This window comes from Chlorocebus sabaeus, chromosome 20 (assembly GCF_047675955.1).
Source record: "Chlorocebus sabaeus isolate Y175 chromosome 20, mChlSab1.0.hap1, whole genome shotgun sequence".
NCBI lineage: Eukaryota > Metazoa > Chordata > Mammalia > Primates > Cercopithecidae > Chlorocebus > Chlorocebus sabaeus.
In genome coordinates this window covers 103,244,917-103,270,134 of record NC_132923.1, presented here as the reverse complement: position 1 = coordinate 103,270,134, position 25,218 = coordinate 103,244,917, and the positions used below count along the sequence as shown (strand labels likewise).

The 25,218-nt window shown below is 46.2% G+C and overlaps 1 protein-coding gene across 7 annotated transcripts in view; it reads right to left on the bottom strand.

The window, feature by feature from the left end:
• The window catches only part of CSMD2 (CUB and Sushi multiple domains 2), a 654,890-nt gene that overhangs the window by 311,856 nt on the left and 317,816 nt on the right, over positions 1–25,218 (bottom strand). For all 7 annotated transcript variants that reach the window (XM_037996751.2, XM_007979489.3, XM_073007520.1 and 4 more), the window contains exons 6-7: positions 14,560–14,672; positions 1,049–1,126 (exon numbers count right to left, since the gene is read on the bottom strand). In XM_037996751.2, the coding sequence (XP_037852679.2) occupies positions 1,049–1,126; positions 14,560–14,672 (191 nt within the window). The remainder of the gene's footprint in view (positions 1–1,048; positions 1,127–14,559; positions 14,673–25,218) is intronic.

Sequence of the window (25,218 nt, the reverse complement as noted above, 5' to 3'; positions counted from 1 at the left end):
CATGGAGGCAAGATGGAAGGGGAGGAATGGGGAGGGTGGGAGGAGCAAGTCAGGCACAGGACGAGAAGCAGGGAGAGAAGAGGGGGGAGCAGAAGGATGAGAAGAATGATGGAGCAGAAAGTGGCAAGAGGAGAAAAAGTGGAGGGAGAGAGGACCGGAGATGCAGGAGAAGGGCAAAGGGAGGGAAGGAGAAGGAAAACCAGGTCAGTCATTTGGAGGACCAAGGAAAGCTCCCTACCACTCGGCCCAGAAGGAAAGTGGAAGGTTTCTGGAAAAACCTCCCCTGCTTTCAAGCCCAGTCTTGTGGAGGTGCCCAGAACCTTCCCCAGCCCTTCCTGGGCTTTAGTTCAAAAGCCCCTTAGCACAGGCCCTGATCAGGTGTTTTTGGGACCCACATTCCAGACCATTCCCCAGAACTAGACCCCTATTAACCTTCCCAACACTGGTAGCAGGAACATGTTCTCAAAGATGTCATCCTCCCCTTGCCCAAGAAGAGAGCCCCCAGTGCTTCCCCATTGGCCCAAGACAGGAACACCCCCCCGACCCCCGCCACTTCCCCAGTCCTCTCTTTGCCCAGCCAGGTCCAGGGGCCCTTGGAGGAGGTTGCTAGTCACTCCCCTGCCTCCATTTCCCAATCTGGCCTTGGGAGCTGGAACTGGGGCCCTGCAGCCCCCAAGATCCCAGCCCAAGGTTATTGACTCCTAAAAGAGGAGCCGAAGGAGGACTGTCTTAGCAGGTGGAAGTGATTCAAAAGGAAAATAAAGAGAGAAATGTAGCAGTAATGACTCCCTGGACTGCAGTTCGAATGGGAAGTGAGGGAGAAAGAGGAAAAAGGAGGAAAATGGGAAGAGGAGGAGAAGGCAAAGGACAGGCCCTAGGGCTGCTCTTTGGCCGCTGGGTCAGGGTGTCCAAGCCCAGAGCCCAGGATGGAGGAAGCAGGGTTGAAGGAAAGTCATTCCAGCATCATCTGGCTTCCCCATGGTTTAGTGCCTGGGTGTCTGACCTCGAGCAAGTGGCCTGGCAGGCAGGCTGGCGGGCGGACACTTACACACAGATGTCTTCTGGCTGCTATCTTTGCTGGGCATCAGCTTCACACCTCGAGACTTCAACTCAATTTGCTTCTTGACTAGAAAGGAGGTAAGAGGAAAAACAACGTGAGTTGTTGCCTGTGACCAGTGATAAGGGTCCCTCCAGAAGGATCCCCTCGTGTGCCTTGGAAAATTCCATGATGGGTCAAAGCCAGGAACTTCTCTGGGTTGGGACATTCCAAGGGTAGCAGTCAAGTGCAATAGGACCTCAGACATGAAGGAAAAGTTACTATCAAGGCTGGCCCTCTAGGGGAGGCCAAAAATGTGGTTTCCCACCGGGTGGGCTTTGAGGGGCTCTGGGACTCCCCTGGTAGCCTCTCACAGATGTCTGAGATTTCACTAGAACTACCAAATTCAACCTGCTCCTCAGCAAACTTTTCATGAGCATTGACGTGTGCAGTCTTGCAGCCCACCTCTGCTTCTCTGCAGCTTCTTTCCTACCTCAATTCTGAGCCAGCCCTGACAGGGTATGGTAGATCAGATTATGGGCCCAAATTGTTGCTGCTCCTTGTATTCTCACCATTTGCAATATAATTTTTAGCTCCCCCCATTATAGAGGTGGAGTACATTCCCCCACTTGTTGACTCTGGGTTTGGCCTTGTGACTTGCTTTGGCCATGGGAAATTTGGAGGCCTTGATGTGTTCAAAGGCTTAAAAGCACCTGCCAGATTAGGCTTGGCCTCTTGCATGTCTGCCATCATTGTGAGACAACGTAGCTGCTCCCAGGAGGATAAGAGACACATGGGGGAAGAGCGAACTAGCCAAGTCAAGCCCAGTCAACATAAGCCAACCTCTTACGGGCAGGGGAAGCTGAGTCCTGGAGGTCACTGGGAGATGGTGCCTGACTCAAGTGGGTGCCTGATGGATCAGATCTGGCTTTGACCCTGTCACTAAGTCCAGCCTAGTCCTCAGTTCATCAGAACTTTGTCAAATAGCACACAAAAGGTGCCAGAGCCAGAACTCCATAATTCCAAAGGCCATTCCTCTGTACCCATCAGCCTCCTTTGGTCTGACGACCCCCATTACCCAAGGCATTCTCTTGGCCTCTAACGGCTTCTCCCTGTCTCTGGTTATGTGCCATGGAGCAGCTGTTCAATCCCAGCTCCCCGCTGTGCCATCTTCCAGCTGGCCTCACCTGCTGACTTAGCCCTGCTCAGATTGATACCCAGCAGTGGTGACAATAACTGTAACTGGGCACTTCCTATATGCCAGGTCCAGGGTACTTTACAAGTTCTTTACTTAAAGTAGCGTCCTTGATTCCTCTTTCTCAAACCCACGCACAATCCATCAGCAAATCCTTCCAAATATATCCCAAAGGGAACCACTTCTCACAATTTCCATTGTCTATCATCCTGATCCAAGTCTGTGATACCTTTCCCTTCATGACTACGGCCTCCCATTTTCCACCCTTGTCCCTATATAGTCTGTTGTTAGCACAAGAACCAGAGGGATCCTATTAAAATGTAAATAAAACCATATTATATCTCTGCTCAAAACTCATCAGTGGCAACTGATCTTTTCTAGAGTAAAAGTCCTTAAGATGGCCTGCAAGACCAATTTGTTCTCCCCGTGACCTCTCTGACCCTGTACTTGGCCTCGATCACTCTTCTGCAGCCTCATGGGCATCCCTGATGTGCCTACAATATGCCAGGCATGCTTCTGCTTCAGCCTGCCAATTCCCCAAAAGGCTTTCCCACAGGTATCTCTACAACTTGCTCCCCTTTTCCCTTAAGTGTTTGTGCAAACATCACTTCTTCACTGAGGCCTTCCCTGACCACTCCATTAAAATGACACCTGCAACCCCAGCTCTCCCTGTCTCCTTCCCAACTTTATCTTCCCAACTTTCTAACGTACTATACCATTTATGTAGTTATTTTTGTCACTCCACATTGCAATGTAAGCTCTACAAAGGCAGGAATTTTTATTCATGGGTGTATCCTCAATGCCTAGAATCATTTCATTTGGTCCTTATACTTTCAACAACCTTGACTGGTAGTTATTATACCTACTCGATAGATAATCAAATAAGGGTTCAGAGTAGTTTAAGTGACTTGCTATAAGTCACACAACCAGGAAGCAGCTGTGTTCTTCACTGAGCCTCAGTCTCTTTTCTTGCGATCTGCACCCAAAGCAATCCCAAGGAAACTGTCAACCTTCTCCAGGATCTGCTCCCAAGCTCAGGCTCTGAAAACTCAGGTATTTGCTCTGGACTTGAGGTAACATGCCAATCCCCAAATCAAAGTTCACAGTAATCAGATATGCAACGAAGGCTGCCTCCCAGTCCCCCAACTCTGGCTACACAAAAAAGTTCCCCAAGGGTTTGTTCTCTGGCAGGCAACTCACTGTCTAATCTGAATGCCTGATAAAATTCAGTTATTACCACAGAGTCATAGCCTCCCAACATGCATTCAAACTGTTATTATAAATGTGCATTACTCTCCGTGTGTATCCAACAGGAAAATTTCCAATGAACACTAACGTGGACACATGATCAAATAGAGGGCATTAGTAGGGAAACATACATTATTCAAGCCAGCTAATACAGTGCGGCAGGGGGATAGCCCTCTGATTCACCATCCCTGGGAGAACAGGAGCAGTTTCAGCACCGCGACAATTTGAGCCTGAAACCCCTAGTGCCCCAGCATCAGGGCAGCAGTGGGTGATGGGTCTCTATGACCCGGTGCGGCCCATTTGTGGTCAGATCTGTGGAGATGGTTCAGGGCACCTGGTCGAGTGGGAGGTGAAGAAAGAGTCTTCGTCGTCTCTTTGTCTCTGGCTCTAGTGTCACTAGAGGATGGGGAAAGAGGAAGGGAATCAGCACCACAGAGGCCATTCCCAGGGGCAAGGCTGCTTGGCCTCTCCTTGTAGGGGCTGATGTGTGCGGACTGTGAGATATGCATGGCCATGAGGGGAGGCGAGGCTAAGAGGGAGCCTCCCCTTCCTCTCTTCTCACGGTTGCATTGAGGAAAAGTCTCCCGCTCCTTGCCTCTCTCAAGGGCCCAGAAGGAATCCTTCTGATTTCTGTGTCCACCCTCTTCACTTGTTCCTCCCCAGGGAAAGACTGCCTTATCTAGTGGATCTGTGTTTAATATTCACTGGGCTGTTTCTAGTAATGGATGATGTCATCATGCATCCCAAGCTTGAGCTAACTTCTGTTCTTCCTCCTTTACTTCCTGCTACTTAGCATAGGATGGCATTTGTCGAGGTGAGAACCAAGTGAGAAGGAGCCTGAAAAGCTGCAGGGAGCCCCATAATGTACATATGAATTTGGTAATTACCACTTTGAGCTGGATTTGAGAGGTTGCATCACCAGGGTTGCCTGTAGCCACCACATGGTCGTCGGATGCACATTAGAATCCACAGATAGAGTCTTTGTCCTCATCATGTTAGCCCAGGGAAATACAGGAGTCACAGCTCTTTGGGCAAGGGTTCTGCATACCAACAACACAAACTCTACAAGATACATATTCAGGCCTAGCTGACCGGGGCCCAGGCACTGGGGTGGTAGAACCTTCAGCTGGCACACACCATATGGGAGCTGATTGACGGGTCATGTAAGTTCCTTCACTGAGGGGTAAGCTCTCGGCAAGATCCACATCACCAGGAACATTAGCATTAAGACATCACCTCCAGATGCTGGGGTCTCAGTTTTTGAGCAATCCCAGGGAGTTATATTTAGCCATCCTGTTTTTGTAACAGTCTGCCCAGGTGGGTGGGGTGATGAGTGATCACGGAATGTGCAGCACCATGGGAAATCAGCCATGAAATAAGCTCATTGAAGAGCTAACTCAACAGACTGGGAAAGACCAGGTTGTGAAGGGTCGGAGAACAAGGGCAGGTCTCCAGAACTCCGGAGTGTACTACCAGCAGACCCAGTAAGAAAAGAAGGTCAAAACAATAAGATGAACAAAATAGAAAGAACCTAGAGGATTTCTGGGATGTACTCATTCATGATGTTTGTACATGGATTTTTTTCATGGAGCACCCACTAGCTTTGTGCCAATGATATTATACTGAACCACTTGTCTGTGAAAAGAAGAATCTGTAACTATCAACGCAGTGGAGGTAAAATGGAGCCTGGGGCTGGCTCCATGGTCTGGCTACAATTGAATGCACACTCCCTGATAGTATGCTTAATATTCACTGGGCTGCTTCTTGTACTGTGCATTTACCCATGTATACATGCACATTTCTGCCTACAACAAGCACACTCACAAGTACATATTCATGCACACGTAAACACATGGATACAAATATTCACATACAAAAAAGAAGTCATACACGTCATACACATACACTGTGCACGGTTTTTACTGTATGTGAACAAAGTCAGGACTCCCAAGGGAAGGGCGCTGACTGTAACTGGTTGATGGAAATCTTACTAGGTACATTCATCTCCTCCGAATGATAATGACTACAGGAGACTGCCAGGCTGCTCCATTCATCCTTTATATTCTGGTTAATTACAAGACATTTTCCCGCTGTTGTAAAGGTTAGCGGGACACATGGTACACATTTAGCTAGAAGAATCTGGCAATACAAATGCCTCTCTAGTCTGCAGCATGAGTTATTGGGCTGAGCTAGTGGGAGACAAGGGCCCGTTAGGGGAGGAGAGAGCAAAGGGAGGCCTAACCTGTCTCCAAGGCTCTGGGAGTCAAGAAGTGGAGGGAATCTGCATCTTCTTTTCTTCCCAATGGATTCAGACTTCTCTTTGTGAGGGTGAGCCCCTCCACTAAACTTGGTCATTCCCCTTGCCCTGCCACTTGGCAGTCTTGCTTGCTGAACTATCTTTTCCTTTCCTGCCACTACTCCTTCACCAAATCCAATTTGCTCAGCCTTATACAATTTCTCCAATGTGTATCCTTCTTTCAATGTTCTAAGACACTCTTACCTATACTCATCCTCTTTTGCTAGAGTTTTCTTTGCAGATTCATCCCTTCTAGCCCATCTTTTAAAAAGTCGCAGGGGGTGATCTTTCAAAAACTGAAATCTGACCTTGCCTTTTTCCTACTTGAAAAATTGTTGGGTGTGCATCCTGCATTCTGTCCCTCCCTTATAGCTGAGGGTGCCTCGTCATGTAGCCACCTGTCCTGCAGAAATGCTTTCATTACCCACACTCCTTTGCCGGATGAAGCCAGGGTTTGGCACACTGGTTCCTCATCTCACTCAGAGTTATCCCAAAGATGGAAAATCCAGTGCACATGCTTGAGACCTAATGCTTCAAGGTACAGACCTTCTAGCAGGTGCTGTAGCCATTACTATGATGTCAAAGGGAAGAACAGTGGTTCCTGAACAAAGATAGGGAAGCCTCAAAGTAACAAAGGATGATGTGTCTGCTGCAGGTCAATTGACTTACAAGATAAATATTGGCACCAGATTTGATCAGGATGTTGCCAACACACAAATGAAGAGGCTGGGGTGGTACCACCACTGCTGCTGTACTGGCATGCTCTGTCACCATGCAAGGCTTGGTAGAGATTAGCAAAAGTGTTAATCCAGTGGAAACCAGGAAAGGAGTGATGTTGTGTGTTGGTACTATAATTACCAAACTTAAGAAGCAGCCTAAACCCGTGACAACTCCTGAAGAGATATCTCCATTTACACAGTGTCTGCAAATGGAGACAAAGAAATCAGCAACATCACTTCTGATGTAATCACAAAGGTTGGAAGGGTGTCATCACAGTAAAGGACAGAAAAACACTGAATGAATTAGACAACAGAGATTGAACAAGATTACATCTCTCCCTACTTGAATAACATATCAAAAGTCCAGAAAGGAGAATTCTAGGATGCTTGGGATTTCCGGTAAGCAGTCAATTGTATCCACCCTTAAAATTGCCAATGTCCATTGAAAGTCTTTGGTCATAATTGCTGAAGATGCTCTCAGTACAATCATTTAAAATAGGACAAAAGTTGGCATTTGGGCTACGGTAGTCAAAGCTCCAGGCTTTGGTGACACAGAAAGACCAAACAAAGCTATTGCTATGATGGTATGGTGTTTGGAAAAGAGAGCTTGACCTTAAAGCTTGAAGATGTTCAGTTTCATGACTTAGGAAAAGTTGGAGCAGTCACTGTGACCAAAGATGATGCCATGTTCTTCAAAGGAAAAGGTGACAAGACTCAAACTGAGAAAAATATGCAAGAAAGAATTCAGCAGTTAGTTACTATTAGTGTCTATGAAAAAGGAAAACTAGAAGAACATCTGGCAAAATTTTGGATGCAGTAGCTGTGCTTGAAGGTTGATGGGAAAAATGATGTCAAAGAGAATGAAAAAAAAATAGAGTCAGATACACTGAATGCTACAGGAGTTACTGTTGAAAAAGGTATCATTTGGGTGCTTTGCCTTGGTACATTTCATCCTTAGATTCACTGCTCCAGCTAATGAAGAGTAAGTTAGTATAAAAATAATTAAAAGAACACTCAAAATTCTGGCAATAGCTGTTGCTAAGAATTCAGGTGTTGAAGGATCACCCACCGACAGCTGAGAAAATTATGCAAAGCTCCCCAGAAGCCGGTTATGCACTATGCTCAGAGATTTTCTGAAAATGGTAGAAAAAATGGCCATCAACTCAACTAAGGTTGTAAAAAGTGCTTTGTTGGATGCTGCTTCGGTGGTTTCTCGGTTAACCACACCAAAACTGAGACCACTGGAATTCCTAAGGAAGAGAAGGATCTGGCATGGTAAATGGGAAGTGGTGTTGGGAGTAGCATGTTCTAGTTCCCAGAATAGTGCTTTGCCGTTATTAATAAGCCATGTGGGGTTATTCACTAACTTCAGTGAATTCAGCTGGAGACAATGATGAGAGAAAGGAGAGATGTTTAAGAAATCACTCTAGCCATTGGTTCTTGGTTTTGATAGCCTATGTGGCCTAAGCAATACTGTTTTCTCTACCTGGAACATTCTTTCCTCCCCTTCTCTGCCTGGCAACCTCTTACTTGTAGGTACCCAGGACCTCACTCAAATGTTATTGCCTCCCTATGGGTGTCTACACATCTCAGGTAGAAGTCACTGCCCTCCTCAAGACTTCCTTCAGACCTCTGTTGAAACCCCATTGCACTGCAAAATCATGTCCTGTTCTTCTAGCTGTTGCCCCATGAGCTTGTGCATCTATATTCTGTGATGACACTGAGCCAGGCACACAGAAGTTTCCCAATAACAGTTTGATGACTGAGTGAATGAATGACTGTTATAAGAATATGTGCTTTAAATTCATTTCCTGTCAAAAGGAGTGGGTTACACTTGAAACCTGGTGAGTTCACGGGTGCCATATTTTGTGTTCATGCATCAGTAAGAGGCTTCCTCTGGACTGAACTCACAAGCTCAGTTTTGTGGACCCTGGGCCCCTGAGCCAAGTAGCAACAAGCCTGCAATTTTTGCAGAGACCATTGGAGGTGCAGAACCTGGACATTAGGCTGGAAAGTTTGGCAGATCAGCAGGCCGAGAAGAAGAGGACAAAAGAATCATATCATGGACCACGGGCTGCCTGAAGCCCTTTCATTTTGGCCTGAGATTGAAGATAAGTCACAGGCAAGAACCCAACATGTTCAATGGAAAACAGAAGCTTCAGCTTGTTATTATAAAAAGCCTCAACCATCTCAGTCAATGCAAACATTTTCAAATGAATAAGTTTATTCTGCAGATAACTGAAACTCAGTGCAGGACTTCTAGAAGGCAGAGAAGCCAATGGTTTTCACTGTGGAATATCTTCCATCTCTCAGTCAGCAGGGTTGACTTGGCAAGAGAGGCAGTGACAGGTATAGGAAAGGCAGGCTGGGATCTGACTGAAGGGAGGGGCCAAATGATGATCATTAGGTCGGAGTGGAAGGTAAAGAGCAGGTGTCTAAGGAAGAGCCAGAGGAGCCAGCTCTTTCTCACTGTGCAAGGGTCTCACCATTTAACAAGCGAGTCAAAGTGATTGATGAGTATGAGGACTGAGGGTTCCATTTCCTCAGAATCTACCAAGTGCCAGGTATTTTATACCGGGATCTTCTTTCATTTCCAATAGCCCTGTAGGGTTAATAAGAGCCCCTCTCTACAGATGAGGAGGGAGATAATGAAGGTGCTGTCCTCCCAGCAAGGGAAGCCTCTCACCAGTCGTGATTAGCAGCCATTGAGTACATTAAGAAAGGCTCTTCTCACCATCATTTCCATAGACGTGCAACATTCCTGGCCGGGAAGCAGATGGATTGATTACACAATCTCAATAGGCCCGCCCACCAGAACTGAAAAAAAAACTCTTAAGGAACTTTAAAGTCCTGTGGTTGCCAAACACTTTAGCTACAGGAACTTATCATTTTAACATACTCTTAGGTAAATACCCACTACATAAAATACTTCAAAGAGAAACTGCTCAGGAAACCTGAAGTCCCACCCACTCAGCCCCTATCAAACCATGCTGGAAGACCTGTTAGTCTCCAAGGAACCCACTTTGAAAACCACTTTTTTGGCCCTATCTTCTCACGTTATACGTAGGGAGGGGAATGGTGGTCTCAGCCTCTACTTTGGTTTGAAATTTTCACATCATTATCTCTAGCCCAGACCCTTCTTCCCTGAGCTACAGACCCACAGAATAGTCAACTGCTCGCTAGTCTCCCAATCCCTGACATCCCAACATTACCCAGAATCAATGTGTCCCAAGCAAACTTCATTCCCCATCTGTCTCTGCCCCAGACCATCTTTGTTAACATCATTTTTTTAAACCACTTAAGCTAGATTCATCCCTGATTCCTTCATCTTCTTCAACCCCATCCCCTCCCACTCCCACCAAATCTAATTAGTCATGAGTCCAGTGAGGTTTACCAGAAATATGTTTGGTCTGTCCCTTCCTTTTCATCTTCACTCCTGTTTAAACTCTGGCTCTTGTCACCAGTTCCCCAAGATTCTTAACCATTTTCTCAGTTTGGATTCTAGGGCAAAGATCTTCCTAAAATGAAAAGGGGATCATGTCTCCCCTCTCATTAACAACTTCTGATCACTTCTTGTCTATGACTCATGGAATCAAGCCCAACTCTACTGAGGCTTTCACAGTACTGACCACTCTACTGACCATTACCACACTTTCCAGCCTCAGTGCTTGCTACCTCTCCTGCTTGCTTTTCTCTAGGTGGCAGACTTACCTCTAGGTTGGCAAACTTCTTCTGTAAAGGGCCTGGTAGTAAATATATTAGGCCTGTGGGCCACTTGTCGCAGTCATAAACTTCTCAGCTCTGCCCTAGTAGTGCTAAAGCAGCCGTAGACCAGGTGTAAATGAATGAACATTGCTGTGTTTCAATAAACCTTTATGGACACTGAAATGTGAATTTCATGCAATTTTCATGTGCCATGGAATATTATTTTTTTCAATTTCTTTTCTTTAACTGTTCAAAAATGTAAAACCCATTCTTTGATGGAGGGCCATACAAAGGCACGTGGAGGGCTGGATTTGGTCTGTGACCGCTGCTTTAGATGCATGGAAATAGTTGTGGTTCATTAGACGTGGTAGTTTCATGCTTTCTTGCCTTTGCGTGACCTGGAACACGTCTTCCCATGGTCTGTCTGGCATCTTTCTGAGACCCACATTTAAGTCACTGCCTCTTTTTTGGCTTTCCTTAAATCCTTCTGGCAAAACTAATTGCCCTTTTATCTCTAGCCCTGGAACTCTTAATCAGGCCTCAGTTACAGCTCTTATCATGCTGTACAGAAGTTATAGATTTATGTCTGTGCCTCTCTTTAACCTGTTCTCCTTAAGAGCAGAGATTGGCCTAGTAGCATTCATCTTTTTTGCTGTCACATAGTAATGTCACTCCAAAATGCTTGTTACATTGAACACTGTTGCCTACCTCCTGATAACCAGTCTGAAGCAGAGCCCAACTAGAACTCAGGCCTTCTAATACCCTGTGGTATTAGGTAAAATTGTGTTTGGCCACAAACATCCTAAATTCTGATTGGACTGAGACAAGAAAATAATGTACTATGTTGTAGGTTATCTTTTATTTTAAGTTTACTTCTTTTTGTTTATCTGGGAAAAAATATCTGTCAATACCATTAGAAGTTGGTAATCACTAGCTCTGAAGTGCCATAAATCACTTAAGAATCTAGTGCCACAAAGCTGACTGGGGGTGAAACTGATCCAACGCCAATGATTCTTCCCCTGCCCTTCCAGGTCCATTCTTTAAACCTCTCTGCCCTGCTCTGTGCCCCAGAAAGCTGACCTCTGTGGACTGCTGGAGAGTAAGGGAGCCTGGTGGTAATGCCAGCCAGGATCCCAGGGCACGGAGCAGGACAGAGCAGGGCCTCTGTTCCCTTGCTCCTGGCTTCCTGTTGGATTGGCAGATGGGAAGCACAGTGGATGGGAGGGAGAGAGGAGACAGGTCAAGCTACTGATCCCCTAATCCCCTCCTTGTGCACTGGCTACTAGGGATCCCTGTGGTCTCCTCCTCCTGCACTGTGGGTGGGGAATAGCTTTTCAGGTCTGCCAAGGGGCAGCCCTCTCTTCTATGGTTCCAGCTCTTGCCATCTTCTTCCCTGGTCCCTTTGCACACCTAGTGGTGGTGTAGGTCACCTGCTGTTTAGTCCTCAGGGGCCTCACCATCTCTTGTGGGCTCCTTTAGCTCCACCCTCACCTCTGTACATGGTGCCTTCACTAAACCCTCTACCGTTAAAGCTGTGCAGTATTCCTTCTGTCTCCCGCTCGACTCCTGACTGAAATCCATTTCTGCCACTGTTTTAGGATGTATTTGCAATAATAAAGCCTAGCTTGGTCTTTACTGGCTCCAAAGTTTTTATTCCTTTAGAGTAGTAGTTGTCAACTGGAGGTGCTTATACACATAGGGACATTTGGCAATGTCTGGAGACTTTTTTGGTTGTCATGACTGTGTGTGTATGGGAGGGGCTGCTATTGGCTGCTGGTTCCTGTGGTTCCCTCCTACTGCACTGTGTCTAGCATCTAATGGGCAGAGGCCAAGCATGCTGCTAAACATCCTGCTATGCACAGGACACTTCCTCACAACAAAGACTTATCCAGCTCACAATGTCAATAGTGCTGAGGCTGAGAAACATTGCTTCAGAGAGGCACCAGTGGAGTTACTAAACGATCACTGTATATCCTTGCACTATGCAGCCTCGGTCAGGAAAACACTAGAAAAAGCAGGTTTCAAGGAAGAATCATTTATTAACAGAATCACAATAATTGAGCATGCCAGACCCTAATTAACACTGCTGGGCTTCAAATCCTGGCTCCTACGTACTATTAATGAGACCTCAGCCAGCTAGTTACCTTATGACTCTCTTTCCTCAACTGTAAAATGGGACGAGTAGTAGTATCTCCTTCACACAGTTGCTGTTAGGGTTGAACAAAGTAATAAATGCCAAGTGCCTAAAAATCTAGCAAGTCCTCTTTATACACTGGCACACACTAACATGCAAAACTTCATTCTGGGATATGCTAAGGATGATAGAGAGAACAGAGGACAGGGCCTGCTTTCAAGAAGTTTGCAACTAAAACAGTGCTTTTTAGATCGTGAGTTGTTCCCTGCAGCAGACTTGTAAAATTAATTTAGAGGCTGCAACTAGCATTTAAAAATAAAAATGACATTTTCAGAGCACATTGTACATAGTAAATACCACTTGGTCATATTTTCCTTTTAGTTCTACAGATGTATGCTTATACTGGGTTGTGATTTTTTTTTTTTTTACAGTGGGGTGAGATGAACAAAACAAAGTTTGAAAGCTACTGGTTAATAGGAAAGGGAAGACACCCAAAGCACCATAAGAGGAGGCCCTGTAATTCTGCAAATACTCACAGAGGTCTGTGAATGAATTAGAGCTTTACGGCTCACGGGCTGTGTGATCTTGAGCTAGTTACACAACCTCTCTGAACTCCAGCTTCCTCAGCTGGAGGAAAGAAAAAAAAAAACAGAAATAAAAACAAAAGTATCACTGTACTGTGGGGAGTACTGAGTGGGGCAATGCACATACAGTGCCTAGCACGGGGCCTGGTGTGCACAGATGTGGAATCCATGTGTGATCTGGAGACTGCCTGGCTTGGGTTCTTACTGCCCATTGGTGGCATCAAACCTTAACCTTAAAAACTGACAAATGGGCCCTCAGTAACTTGAGATATTAGAAACACCCAGCACTTACTTAATCAGATAAAATTATAACATTCATCTCCGCTTTTGTTTTTTGAACAACACAGCAGAAAGATACAGACAGCTGTTCCACTCACACAAAGACCCAGCCTCAGCAGTGGAATAACGTCTCCAAGAAAGATCTCGGCGTAAGGCTTTGTTACACTACTGAACCAAGTTGGTTTCTTGTTTACTTTCTAGATATTTCAAATGTGTATACCCAAGGCTAAGTAAATTAGGCCGTTCCTAAAAGGTTCAGATTTTGAAGGTAACGCTTCTTCCTTCAGGGCTGCTTTCACCCCAGTTTCCAGCCAGAAAGCCTGGCCCCAGGGGCCTTGTGGAGGGAGCTCTACTCTGCCCTATGCTACCTCAAGGGTGGGCCAGCAGGCATTTGGCTTCAGAGCCCAGGGTTCACACAGGTCCTTATACTTAATAGGTGCACAATATAAGCTTGCTGTCTATTCTGTTAAAACCAATAACAATCTGAGAATGGTAATAGTTAAAGGCTTAATGAGCACGTTATGAGGCCAACCCTTGGTGTTTATCTCTATAAATGCTGAGTACTTTGAATACACTCAATGTCGAAAAGGAATGTGCTGGTCCGCTCCCATCTATCAGCTGGATTTTTGGATCTCCTCCAGTTACAGACAGCTCCTTGCTTCTGGGTTAACCCATTCCTTTTTATAGGCGGTTCTTGGGTTAGGAAATTCTTCATTACTGCAGGAGAAATCTGCTTAGCTGCGATCTCCACCTGCCATTCCTGGTCTGATCTGTTGCCACTAGACAGTTCGTCACAGATTTGAGCATCAAAGCTAGCATGCTCCCTAAAGTGATTGTGGAATATATTCATGTTCTAGATAAAATGAAAAAGAGTAGAAATGTAGGCTGCAGAGGTCGGCAAAAGCTGGTGATTAAGAGGGTGGGCTCTGGACTCAAAAGGCAGGAGTTCGGAGGGGTTTGGGAAATTGGCTTAACCACTCTGAGCCTTAGCTTCCTTGTCCATAAAGTGAGGTGATGACCGTGTTTCCTTTGCAGGGTAATGATGAAGATAAAAGGAGATGGTACTCGTCAAGTGCCTAGCACTGTGCCTGGCTCTTAGCAGGCACCTGGTATTCACTATTATGATTAGCCTGGCCTGTGAGGGGCAGCTCCAGCTACATAATTTGGGAAACATCCCTGTCTGGGGCAAAAGACAAGGGCAGATGCAGAAATGCAAATGTGCAGACCTCTAGTCTGCAAATAGAAACATACAAAGAAGGCAAGGAAGCCTGAAGCCACACCCCAGTATGGGGAGGCGATGAGCCCTCCAGGTGTGATCTCCGCTGCCCGCTGAGGAAGTCGGACGGTCCTGGGGCCTGCCTACCTTGGTATTGGGCACTGAATCCGCGCTGCCGGTGGTTGCCATCCGATGTGAAGTGCAGTCGCAGCCAGTTCTTGCTGCTGATAACGGGGGCTGGGAGGCTGGCTCCGGTGAACCTGTGGGAACAGGAAGCAGATGGGCTCAGGGACCAGAGCTGGGCAGTAGAGTTACATGAGCATTCAGGAGTTCCCCCACTTCCCTTGAGTGCCAGGGCCTCAGCCCAGCTCTGGAGCAGGAAGAGAAGGTGGTGTTGCCCCAGCCCCCTCCAGTACCCTAGGCCTGAGCAGTGTGAGATGGCTCCTCCGGGGCCTCACCACACTGCTGGCTTTCCCTCCGCTGCTGGGAGGAGGCACAGCACCCCCTGCTTAAACTCCCTAAGCATTCCATCCTTTTTCCTTTTTCTAGTTCTTTGCCTTTTCTGCTTGGAATATATTCACCTGTGACCCTTTCTCCTGCCCATCCACGTCCCCCAAGATGACTTTGGGAAGCCCCTTAAGTATCACATCTGCAGTAAAGCGTTCCCTACTCTCCTTGACTTGGAAGCACAGATTTGGGTTCTTATCCGGGTTTCACCAGTGTGACCTTGGACCTCAGAGAATGCTCTGAGAACGGGAATAATACCAGCCCTAAGAGTTTGTGGGAATAAATAAGAAATCGTATGCACAAAGAATCGAGGTCAGTCCCTGGCACATATTAGTTTAATAATTATAATTTTCCTTTGTCTTCCTCTGTGATGCCACCACATTTAATTCAAATTATAATTCAGTTATAGAAGTGTGTGGTTTCCTCAAGATAACTCCTTAGAGCGGGCAATGTGGCCTAGTGGTGAAGAAACGAGCTCTGGAGGGATCAGCTGTGTGATCTCAGGAAAACTACAGAAACCCTCTGAGACTCAGTGACCTTATCCACAACATGGGGATCATAATGACCCCTCCCTCAAAAGACTGCAAGGATTAAATGAGAAAATACACAAAAAAAGCTCTAAGTACAGTCCCTGGCCATAACAAGCTGTCAGTGATGGCAGCTGCTGTTCCATTCTTCATCTTGATTTCCAGCATCTAACACAATACTGGACACAAAGTAGGCATGTCAGAGTTCCAGCAGAAAACACGTGTCACAGTCATATAAGAAGAGTCCCAGGAGCTTGATGAATGACTCTTTTGCATAGGTCCTTATACCCTTTCTCTACACTCTTTCACATAGGTCCTTATACCCTGTGTGAAACAGTCATTCATCAAACTCTTGGAACTATAAAGGTGAGGGCTGACTATGGGGGAACCACCAGAGAGGGGCAGTATCCTGGGGCTGGCAACTGGGGGACTTGTTACCACTCCCAATCCTGGAGCAGAGAGAAAATAGTTATCTCCAAACAGGGAGCTGCATGTAACAAGACACCATATAGGACCCAGATCTTCTTTCACGATCTGGGGCTATAGCCAATTCGTGAAAAGCCCATCAAGAGGAGACAAAGAATGAATATCCAGAACTCACTCTCCTCCTTCCCCTCCTCTAATCTCCTACTGATTCTCCTGTTGATCTAGCCCAACTGGAAGCCAGAGAGCAAGACAGCATACTGATGTAGCCCCTTGGGTAAGTCTTCTCAGGCATGAAGCAAGGAGAAGGCAAGGGAGAGGATCTGGAGGTGCAAATGGAAGACATCCAGCATAGTGGGTCTTCATAAATATGCATTAAACAAAAGAACTAACCAAGGAGCTTCACGTACCGCAAAACTGAATTCTTACTATAATGAAAATGCTGACACACACCAAACTTCAGGAATATAACCCATACTGCTATGCTAAAAACTATTATAAAAACCAATTACTGTATTTCACCAGATCCCATTTAAAATAGTTTATTACAGACTGAGTCATTTAAGTTTTCTAAGGAGCCACAAACGTATTGTGGGTTTTTTTTTCTCCAGGCCAAATTCAATTCTATCTCAATGACAAAGCTTGGAGGCTATTTATATAAGGGAAGTAGAAGTAGGGAGAATTTACCTGAATAATTCAGGACCAAAAGCTCTTTATTACAAAATGGAATGAGGGGAGGGTGCTGAGGTCTCAAGAGCAGGATGAGATTAATGATCAAGACTGTAGCAGGAAGTCAGTGAGACTTCCCTGGCCTGTGAGATCAGGAGAAGCCCTAAGAGGCATCTCCCACCTCCCATTTCTCCCACACCTTTACCCACTCCTAGAAATCCTGTTAATTGTTAATTTTCAAGGCTTAACCTCTCAGGGCCCTGTGTTGCCCATGCATCTTTACTCTGTTCTGCTCCTGCCTCCCTGGACATAAATGTTGGGCGGTTGAGAGTTTTCTTGGCATCTATCAAAGAACCGGGGGCTTACACGGCAGAATCATCACATCACTCTGCCATTGAGATGGTGTCGTGCCTTGCTAGAAACTCTCCAATGAAATGAACCAACTCCCAATACCTGCAACTTGGATGACTCTTAAAACCATTATGTTGGGCCATCAGAGAAGATATACTGAGAGTATATACTGAGCAACTCATTCATATGAAACTCTGCAAAAGAGTTTAGTGAGAGAAAACAGATTAGTGGTTGTCAGAGCTGGGGGCGAGAGATAAAGGTTGGGGATTGTCTGGCTGGGAAAGAGTACAAGGGAACATTTGGGGGTGATGGTAATGTCTTACATATTGAATGAGATGTTGATTAGATGAGACGTACACATTGGTCAAAGCTCCAAGGAACTGTACATTTAAAATAGGTAATTTACAGCCAGTCACAGTGGCTCATGCCTGTATTCCCAGGGTTTTGAGAAGCCAGGTTGGGAGGACTGCTTGAGGCTAGCAGTTAGAGACCAGCCTGGGCAAGACAATGAGACCCCGTTTTATTTACCTATTTATTATATTTTGGACAGCATCTCCAAAATATAAATAAATAGGTAAATAAATTAAATGATAATTTTATTTTATGTAAACTATATTACAATGGAGTTAGTGAAAAATAAATCAAAACAAAACTAATATTCAGTGGCTCTAATCCTCAGGGTAAAAGACCTTACTATAACCTACAAGGCCTTGAAAATGCCACTGTGCCTTTACTTTTTCTGCCTCCTCCTCTTTATCCTTTATGCTCCAGCCACAGATGTCTCCTCGCTGTTCAAAACTGGCCAGGCCTGCTCCTGCCTCAGAGTCTTTGCAGTTGACATCCCCTCTGCCTGCTACACTGGCACTTCTCCCAGAACTCCACCTGGCTCAGCCCCTTGCTTCCTCCAAGGCTTTGAACAAATATCACCTTCTCAGTGAAGCCTTCCTGGTCTGCCTGCCTGCCTTTCACCCTGAGTGTGTGCGTGCACGCACACACACACACTCACACACATACACACACACACACTGTTCTCCAGTCAAACAGAAGAGTTCATGTATTCAGGAATACACATTGTTCTTGTGTGCTTCTCTGCCTTTGCCCTTGATGCTCTTTATGCCTTTTCTCACTGCACCACCTGGCTGCACAGAGAGGGAAAGAAACTTGTTCATGGTCACACAGCTATTAAGTGGCAGAGGTGGGATTTAAATCCAGCCATCCCATCCAGAGCCTATGCACTCAGCCACTACATTACACTGACATGTACATGCAAGCATGAAGGAAGGCAGTGGAACAGTTTAGGCTGAATTCCATTCTGCTCCTGTTCTCCCCCTCCTGACTTCCCCCAGGATCCTCTTTAATTTTGTTCCCTTTTAGAATCATAATTAAAGGAGAGAAACACAAAGAGAGATTCTCCCCTTCAAACCTTTCTGTCCACATTAACTTCACTACGGGGGGCTTGGGGAATTCCAAGTTTGCCCAGAAAATTGCTATAGCAGTACAACATAAAATGTATTTAAGCAATTACATTCAATTTTTTTTTTCTTTTTGGTAAATTGACTTCTGTTAAATGGGGCTTCATTAATGGAATCTGGCTTGGGGAGAATTAAAAAAAAATCACTCCCTTTAATGCAGGTAGTTGATTATAGAAAAGTGGCTTTGAGCTCCTCTGCAGAAAGCTCTGAGCCCTTCTCTTCATGAAGGAGAGCTCAGAGCCGATTTTGTGGGAAGCATTTCTTCTTAAGAAGCTTCTCCTGTGCAGTCGGGATGTTGGGGAGCTGAGAGATCCCCACCAAGATGACAACAGTGACTGTGCAAGGAATTGCTGCCTAATTGTAAGTCGAGGGGGAGGAGTGTTAGGAGATAATGGTTTAAATCTTAGTATCCTTGAAAACTGACATCTTTAGGAGAACATTCATTCATGCAATCACCAAGCACATCTCGTGTACAAGGCACTGTGCTTGCAAGTGAGGGCCATTCCCACTGTGGTTCCCTAGATACAGGGAGTCCCTGAAAAGCCTGTAATGTATATGATTCAGCTGCAATGTCTTCTTTTCTGTTCAGTCTCCATTCCTCCATCAATAGCATCTGGCTTCTGTCCTCCCAGAGCATCTTCTGTGGGCATTAACTGTTAAGTAAGCTATGTGTACAGCCCTGGTCTGATTCAGAGTTGAAGCACTTCTGCATCCCCGTACTAAGCATAAACCATCCTTCCCCATCCCCAAGGCTGGCCTAGGAGAATGTGTGAAATATAGGAGGTCCTCACTACCTCATCCCTACTCCCAAGCCCTCTTCCCTTCCCACCTGTCACCTGCTTTCCTCCCTAATAAATGGAGAGGACACCAGGATACAATCAGAGAAACCCTTTTGAAAATGTCTTGGTCAGTGGTGGGCAAATAGTCCCAAGACCCTTGTTTGATCCCTCCTCTGATCCCTCCTGCCAATCATCCCTTCTCTGCCAAGAGAAGGCTGATCCCTCCTCTGCCAAACCTAAGCCACCTCTCATTCCTTAAGCAAACCTTTAATGACTCAGCCTTGACACCCGTTCTCATCAAAATGCTTTCCAAAATCAGTTTTCCTTCAGCTAAATTCCTAGGACTTGCTATGTCAAGATAAATGCTTTCCCCAAGACAATCCCATGATGTTACATATTTTCCAGGAACTGAATGAATGCCTGGGACAAATGGAAGTTTCTTTTGAATATGAGCCACTGGGCCTTATTTTTGAAAAGATCCCCCGCTGCCTCCCAAGACTTTCTTTCCCAGCAGTGCCTGCCCACCCTGGTTGTATGGACAGCTCTGAAAGATCTGAGCCAGCCTTTAAAGATTCAATTTCCGGCTACCCTAGTAAGTGTTTGGGATCGGTTACTATGCTCTGAACAAATCAAAGCTTTCCCCCAGTCATTCCTACTCCTTAGTGCGACTGCTCCCCGTAATCCACACCATCCTCCTGGTCACCTACCCCAGGCAGCATCCTCAACTCCCCCCTCTCCTTCACCCCTATCGCCAGTTGTGGCCAAGTCTTCTCCATTTCATGTCCTCATCATTTCTCACCTGGACTACAGAGATGGGCTTCTGATTTGCCCTCTGCCTCTGTTCCATCTTCCATACTTTGTGGGGAGATTTGATCAAATCCCTGCATTGCTGGAAAGCCAGCAGCAATGGTTGAACCCACTGGCTCCAGAATAAAGTCCAAGTTTTTTTAATGTCTTTCCTCTTCAATGACACACACTTTGAGATCCAGCTACACAGAATGGCTTGTACATCTGGAATGTGACTAATACTTTCATGTCTTCATGCCTTTGCACGTGCTATTCCCTCTATTTGGAATGCCCTTTTCCTGTTGCCCCACCTGGCTACTTGGGAAAATATCACTGATCCTATAAACCTAACTAAATATTTCCTTTCCTCCATCTCTCCCTCTTGCTGCCCCCAATAGACCTGACCCTGCCATGGTCCTGGGCATACCAAATTGTACTCATCTTTTGAGTTGACCATCTCTCCAACTAGCAGGCAAACTCCAAGGGAGCTGGAATAAAATCTTCTTTTTGTCTCAGTGTCTCCAGTGCACAGCACAGTGCCTGGCACACAGAACAAATAAATTTCATAGAACAGGGGTTGGCAAACTGTAGCTTGCTGCCTGTATTTGTAAATATAGTTTACCAGATCATAACCATGCCCATTCGTTCTTTTACATATTGTCTGTGGCTGCTTCCATATTGCAATGACAGGGTTAAGGAGCTGTGCAAGATGACGGCTTGCAAAGCCCAAAATATTTATTTTCTGGCTTCTTACAGAAAAAAAAAGTTTGCTAATTCCTACCATAGAAGCCTCACAGATGATGTAGTTGGTTGGTAAATAAAAATTTCATTTCTAAGTAGGAAATCATAAAAAAAGGACACAGATGTAGCTTCAACATTTAATTATAATGTACAACACTTAAACCTACATTTATTTGCCAATGAGTTAAATGCAGGACTAAGGCCCTTCCTTTGATCATGAGTTTGTTCTCCACGTTGTCTGTCTTATATAAACTACAACCATAATGCATCATTCACCATTTCCAATGTTGCTACAGATTGTCCAGCCAACAAATATTTCTTGAGCAACTGCTATGTGCCAGGCATTGACACCCATTCTCATCAAGGTGCAAAGGATGCTTTGTCCCATCCCCCTCCCCTCATGTAATGTACCCAGTGGGGTACAGTTGTCTCATTCACTCACACCTAATATCTAGTAAGCAATTCTTTTAAGAGACTCTCCCCTTTGTGGAATCATTCCAAAGCATTCAATTTAGTTTCCATAGATGCAACTGTATTTCCTTTCACACTCATATTTCATCAGTTTATGTGATGTTTAATTTAAATCACATAATTACAATAACAAGTATGACTGGCACTGAGAGACTTGGCAACAAACCCAACTGAATCTCGGAAAGTGCAAGACTCAGCTGATGGGAGCAGAAGTGCACAGGCATAGAGGGTGGGGGTGGGAGATGGCCTGTAGGCAGCAGGTGCTGGGGGTGCCATGGGCACCTGTCAGGAAGATCTACTGAGGCCATGGGAGTGCTGGGTAGTCCAAGTGGCTTCTTTCGGGGAGGGGAGTGGGTTAAGAACACTTTCATTAGACATGCTTTGTGAATGAATGAATAGATGAACAAACAGCAGTGGCTTGCTTTCAGTGGTGGGATATCAAATTATATCCCCTCTGCTATCACGAGAGTGGGAACCAGCTAATCTTAAAATCTGAGATTTGAGAAGGACTTCAGAGGTCTTCTAGGTCTAATGCCCAGCTATATAGGAATCTCAACCACAGCATTCTTGAAAAATGGTCAGTTTTGATCTATTTTGAATGTTCCCAACAATTAAGAATTTACCTTCTTGCCAAATTCTCTCTCCCAATCTTGATCCATCCCCACTCTTTTCCTAGTTACTTCCTACTCATCCTGCAGGTGTATCAGCCCCTGGCTCAGGAAACCTGTCATTGTTGCTGAGTCTGGTTTACTTCTCCTTTGTTCCTTCTGGGCACCCGGCACTTTCTCTACCATAGTGCTTGTCTCACCATGCATTGCTGAACTATGAGCTCCCTGAAGACAGGAGCTGTTTCTTTCTTGTTCACAGTCCTTTCCTTGGTACCTTGGAGAGTGCCTGACACAAAGAAAGGGCTCAGTAAATATCACTCAGTGGAAGAAGGGATGATTGGCCAAATGAATGAATGAATGAGATCCTGCTGGTGAAAGCAGAGGTTACATGTGGGGAAAAGCAGAGAAAGAGGCAGTGAGCAGGTGAGCCAGGGAATAGGAGGGAGGGCCTCCAGTGCCATGTGGGCTTCACCCGGGTTTCCTATGGCACTGCCCACTCCTGTCAAGACATGCTTCCCCACTCCTAGTTCCTCAGCCCTGGCTGTGCCCCCCTACCTGCTTCACTCAGCAGCTGCTGGTACCTTCCTGGGGATTCTTGCCATGCTGACCTATCCCCAAAGCAGCAACAGTGGGGTCTGCTAATCAATGTGGGCAAATGTTCCCCTTTCCCCAGAAGCAACTCAATAAACTCAACAAATTATCAGAGCTCTTTCCTGCTCAGCTAATTGTTAGCTCTAGGGAACCCACACAAACCACATCAGGTAAATGTTTTTTCTCCAGATGCACAGCTCTCTGGAGGACATACATCTGGGGCTGGGAGTGCTGAGGGACAGGGAGCCTGGCTGTGTTTGTTGTCGGGATGAGGGCTTCCTCACCAACGTGCTGGGCCTTGTGCATTGGGTGGTGGCATATTGTGAAGGTCTAGGGGTAGCTTGGTGTGTCAGTTTCCTTCCATTGCTAGCTCAGCTGCTCAGCCAGCAGAGCTGATGGGTAAGGTGTTTCCTGCCTCTATAGAAAGGATCTTCCCATCGTGCCGAAGTGACAGAACAGGGTTGGGTCTGAAGATCAGAATTGGTGCCGATGCCAAGCTCTGGATGAGGAGGCTTGATCCCCAGCAGCTTTTCTGAGTTGCCCACTCCATCCTTTACTGTCTCCAGGTCTAAATCAGGCAGTTCTACTTTCTTATGAGGACTAGAAGCCTTTGAAGACCAGTCTCCTTCCCTCAACCCACAGCTCCTGAAAGGGGCAGCCATGTACATCATATGACTCATAGGCTACAGGTGATTGGATCCTGGTGGTCATGTGTCCCAAGCTAGGCCAATCAGCTGATGGAACTTCTATCAGGAAGGTAGGTCCCTATGGCCCCCATTTGAGGTTTGGATGGAGAGAAGGGCTGCGTACTCACTTCAATGAGGAAAAGATTCCACAGGCGCGGCTTTCCCAGGGGAGATTTGGGAAATGGTGTCCTAGCATCATTTCTCCCATGTCTGTTGCTGCCTCCCCAACTTGCCCTTATTACTCTTATATGATGTCCCGAACCTTGTACATTTATCCTCCAGGTCCTAAGCCAGTCTGACTGGACAGAATCTAAGAGCAGTCTCCACTCTGACCAGCTGCTGAGCCTTTAGCTGGCTGTCCCCTGTCCCCAGCCCAAGTCTCTATTACACATTAGATCTGAGATCCGGGATGGCAGCGCCGAGGACTGGCAGCCTCCATGCGCTAGGATGTTAAAGCCTATCCCCGTCAGACTTGGCCCAGAACAGGGTGCAGCCCTCAAGAGTGTGGTGATTACAGCACATTCACACTCAACTCTACTCAACCCTCTTCTTCCTGGCTCGAGTATCTGTCTAAGTGAAGATGACACCTATCTGGCTCATCACCTGTCTTGTTCCCCACAGAGGCAATAGGTTTAAAAAGGTTAAGGGTTAAGGGCCAGGCCTTCGAAACCAGACAGTGCTATATTTGAATCTGGGTTCCACTGTTTCCTAGTGTGAACATAGGCATGTGACATAACTTCTCTGAGCCTCAGTTTCCTCATCTGTGCAATGGGATTCCTCTGAGCAGCATTGTTCATGTGTGTAATGTGACCAAGTCTGTGCCTAGCATACAGTAGGTGCCTCACAAACGTGAGCTATTTTCCCCCTGCCTTGCTGGGGTTTGAGAAGAGGGGGTGGGATCTTACCAGGGCCTTGAACCCTTCCCTTCAGAGCAGACTTCAGAGCAGCCTGGCTTAGTTTTCTCCAGGGAAATGAAGCACCTGCATCTACTCTGGTGACAGAGCAGTGCAGGGGTAGAAGGACAGGGCACTCTGTTGTACCCAGACCAGCCAGTACACCTGGCCATCACCTTCCCTCTTTCTCTGGGGAACCCCAGCCTGGCCTCCACTGGCTCCTGCTTCCTCAGCCTTGCCCGCTTTCCACCTGTCACTGGCAGACATGACTTGGAGAAGGAACCTGCTTCCTGCCATAGAGGGTGGCACCGCTTACCTTGCAGAAGCCTCCATTGCTTGTAATTAGTACTATTTCTCACGCAGAGGGACTGCTGTAAATGGCTTCTTGAGGAGCTGCCCACATCAGTGTGTACCTGCCACTCAAATGCCACTCTGAGTTTGAGCATCATGGATGTTCTTTCCCCTGTCAGGAGGCAGCTAGTGGGCCCTGCCAGAGATCAGCAGCTCTGATGCCCAGAAGAATGAGTGAGCTGCCCAACAGCTGGAGAATGGGTGGGTTAAACATCTCACACACACCAAGGCTAGCGAGCAAGTGGTCCTAGAGTCCCATGGAGCTGAGTTCTAATCCTGCCTTCATCATCTGCTGGCCATGTGACCTTGGAGAGGTGGCTTCACTTCTCTGAGCCCCTCTTTCCCCAGTTTATATCTCATAGTGCGATTGTGAGTGATGCTCACAAAGTTCCCTCTAAGGCCTCAAGACATGACATCTATAATTCTTGGCCCTGCCATATCTCTGTACAGCAAGGTAGGCTCGTAGGCAAAGGCAATAAGATTTACTGAATAGAAAGCAATTTGGGGTGGAGACTTTGCACATGGGCCCTAGAAGGAGACTGCCTGGATTCAAGTATCATCAGCTCTAAACATACTGTCTCACTTTGGGCAAGTAACCGACCTGCTTTGGGCCTCGTTTCCCCATCTATATAGTAAGGATAATAACAGCACCCACTTCATTGAGCTGTTAAAAGGTTTAAGTGAGGTGATGCACATAAAAGGTGCCTGGCACATAGCATGTGCCCAAAAAGCATCAAAAATGGGGGAGAGGAGTATTCCTCTCTTCTTGTATTGCTTGCTGCCATCCATCTGGATTAATGCCTTATACTTTGGCTTTCAGATGGGAGAAATGCAGATCACATCCACCTACAGAAGAAATGATTGGCTGCTATGGATTGTCGCTAAACCATAGGAAGAGTAGAGTTATAGCTGGCCTCAGGGATGGCCAGAACCAGGAACTCCGATGCTACA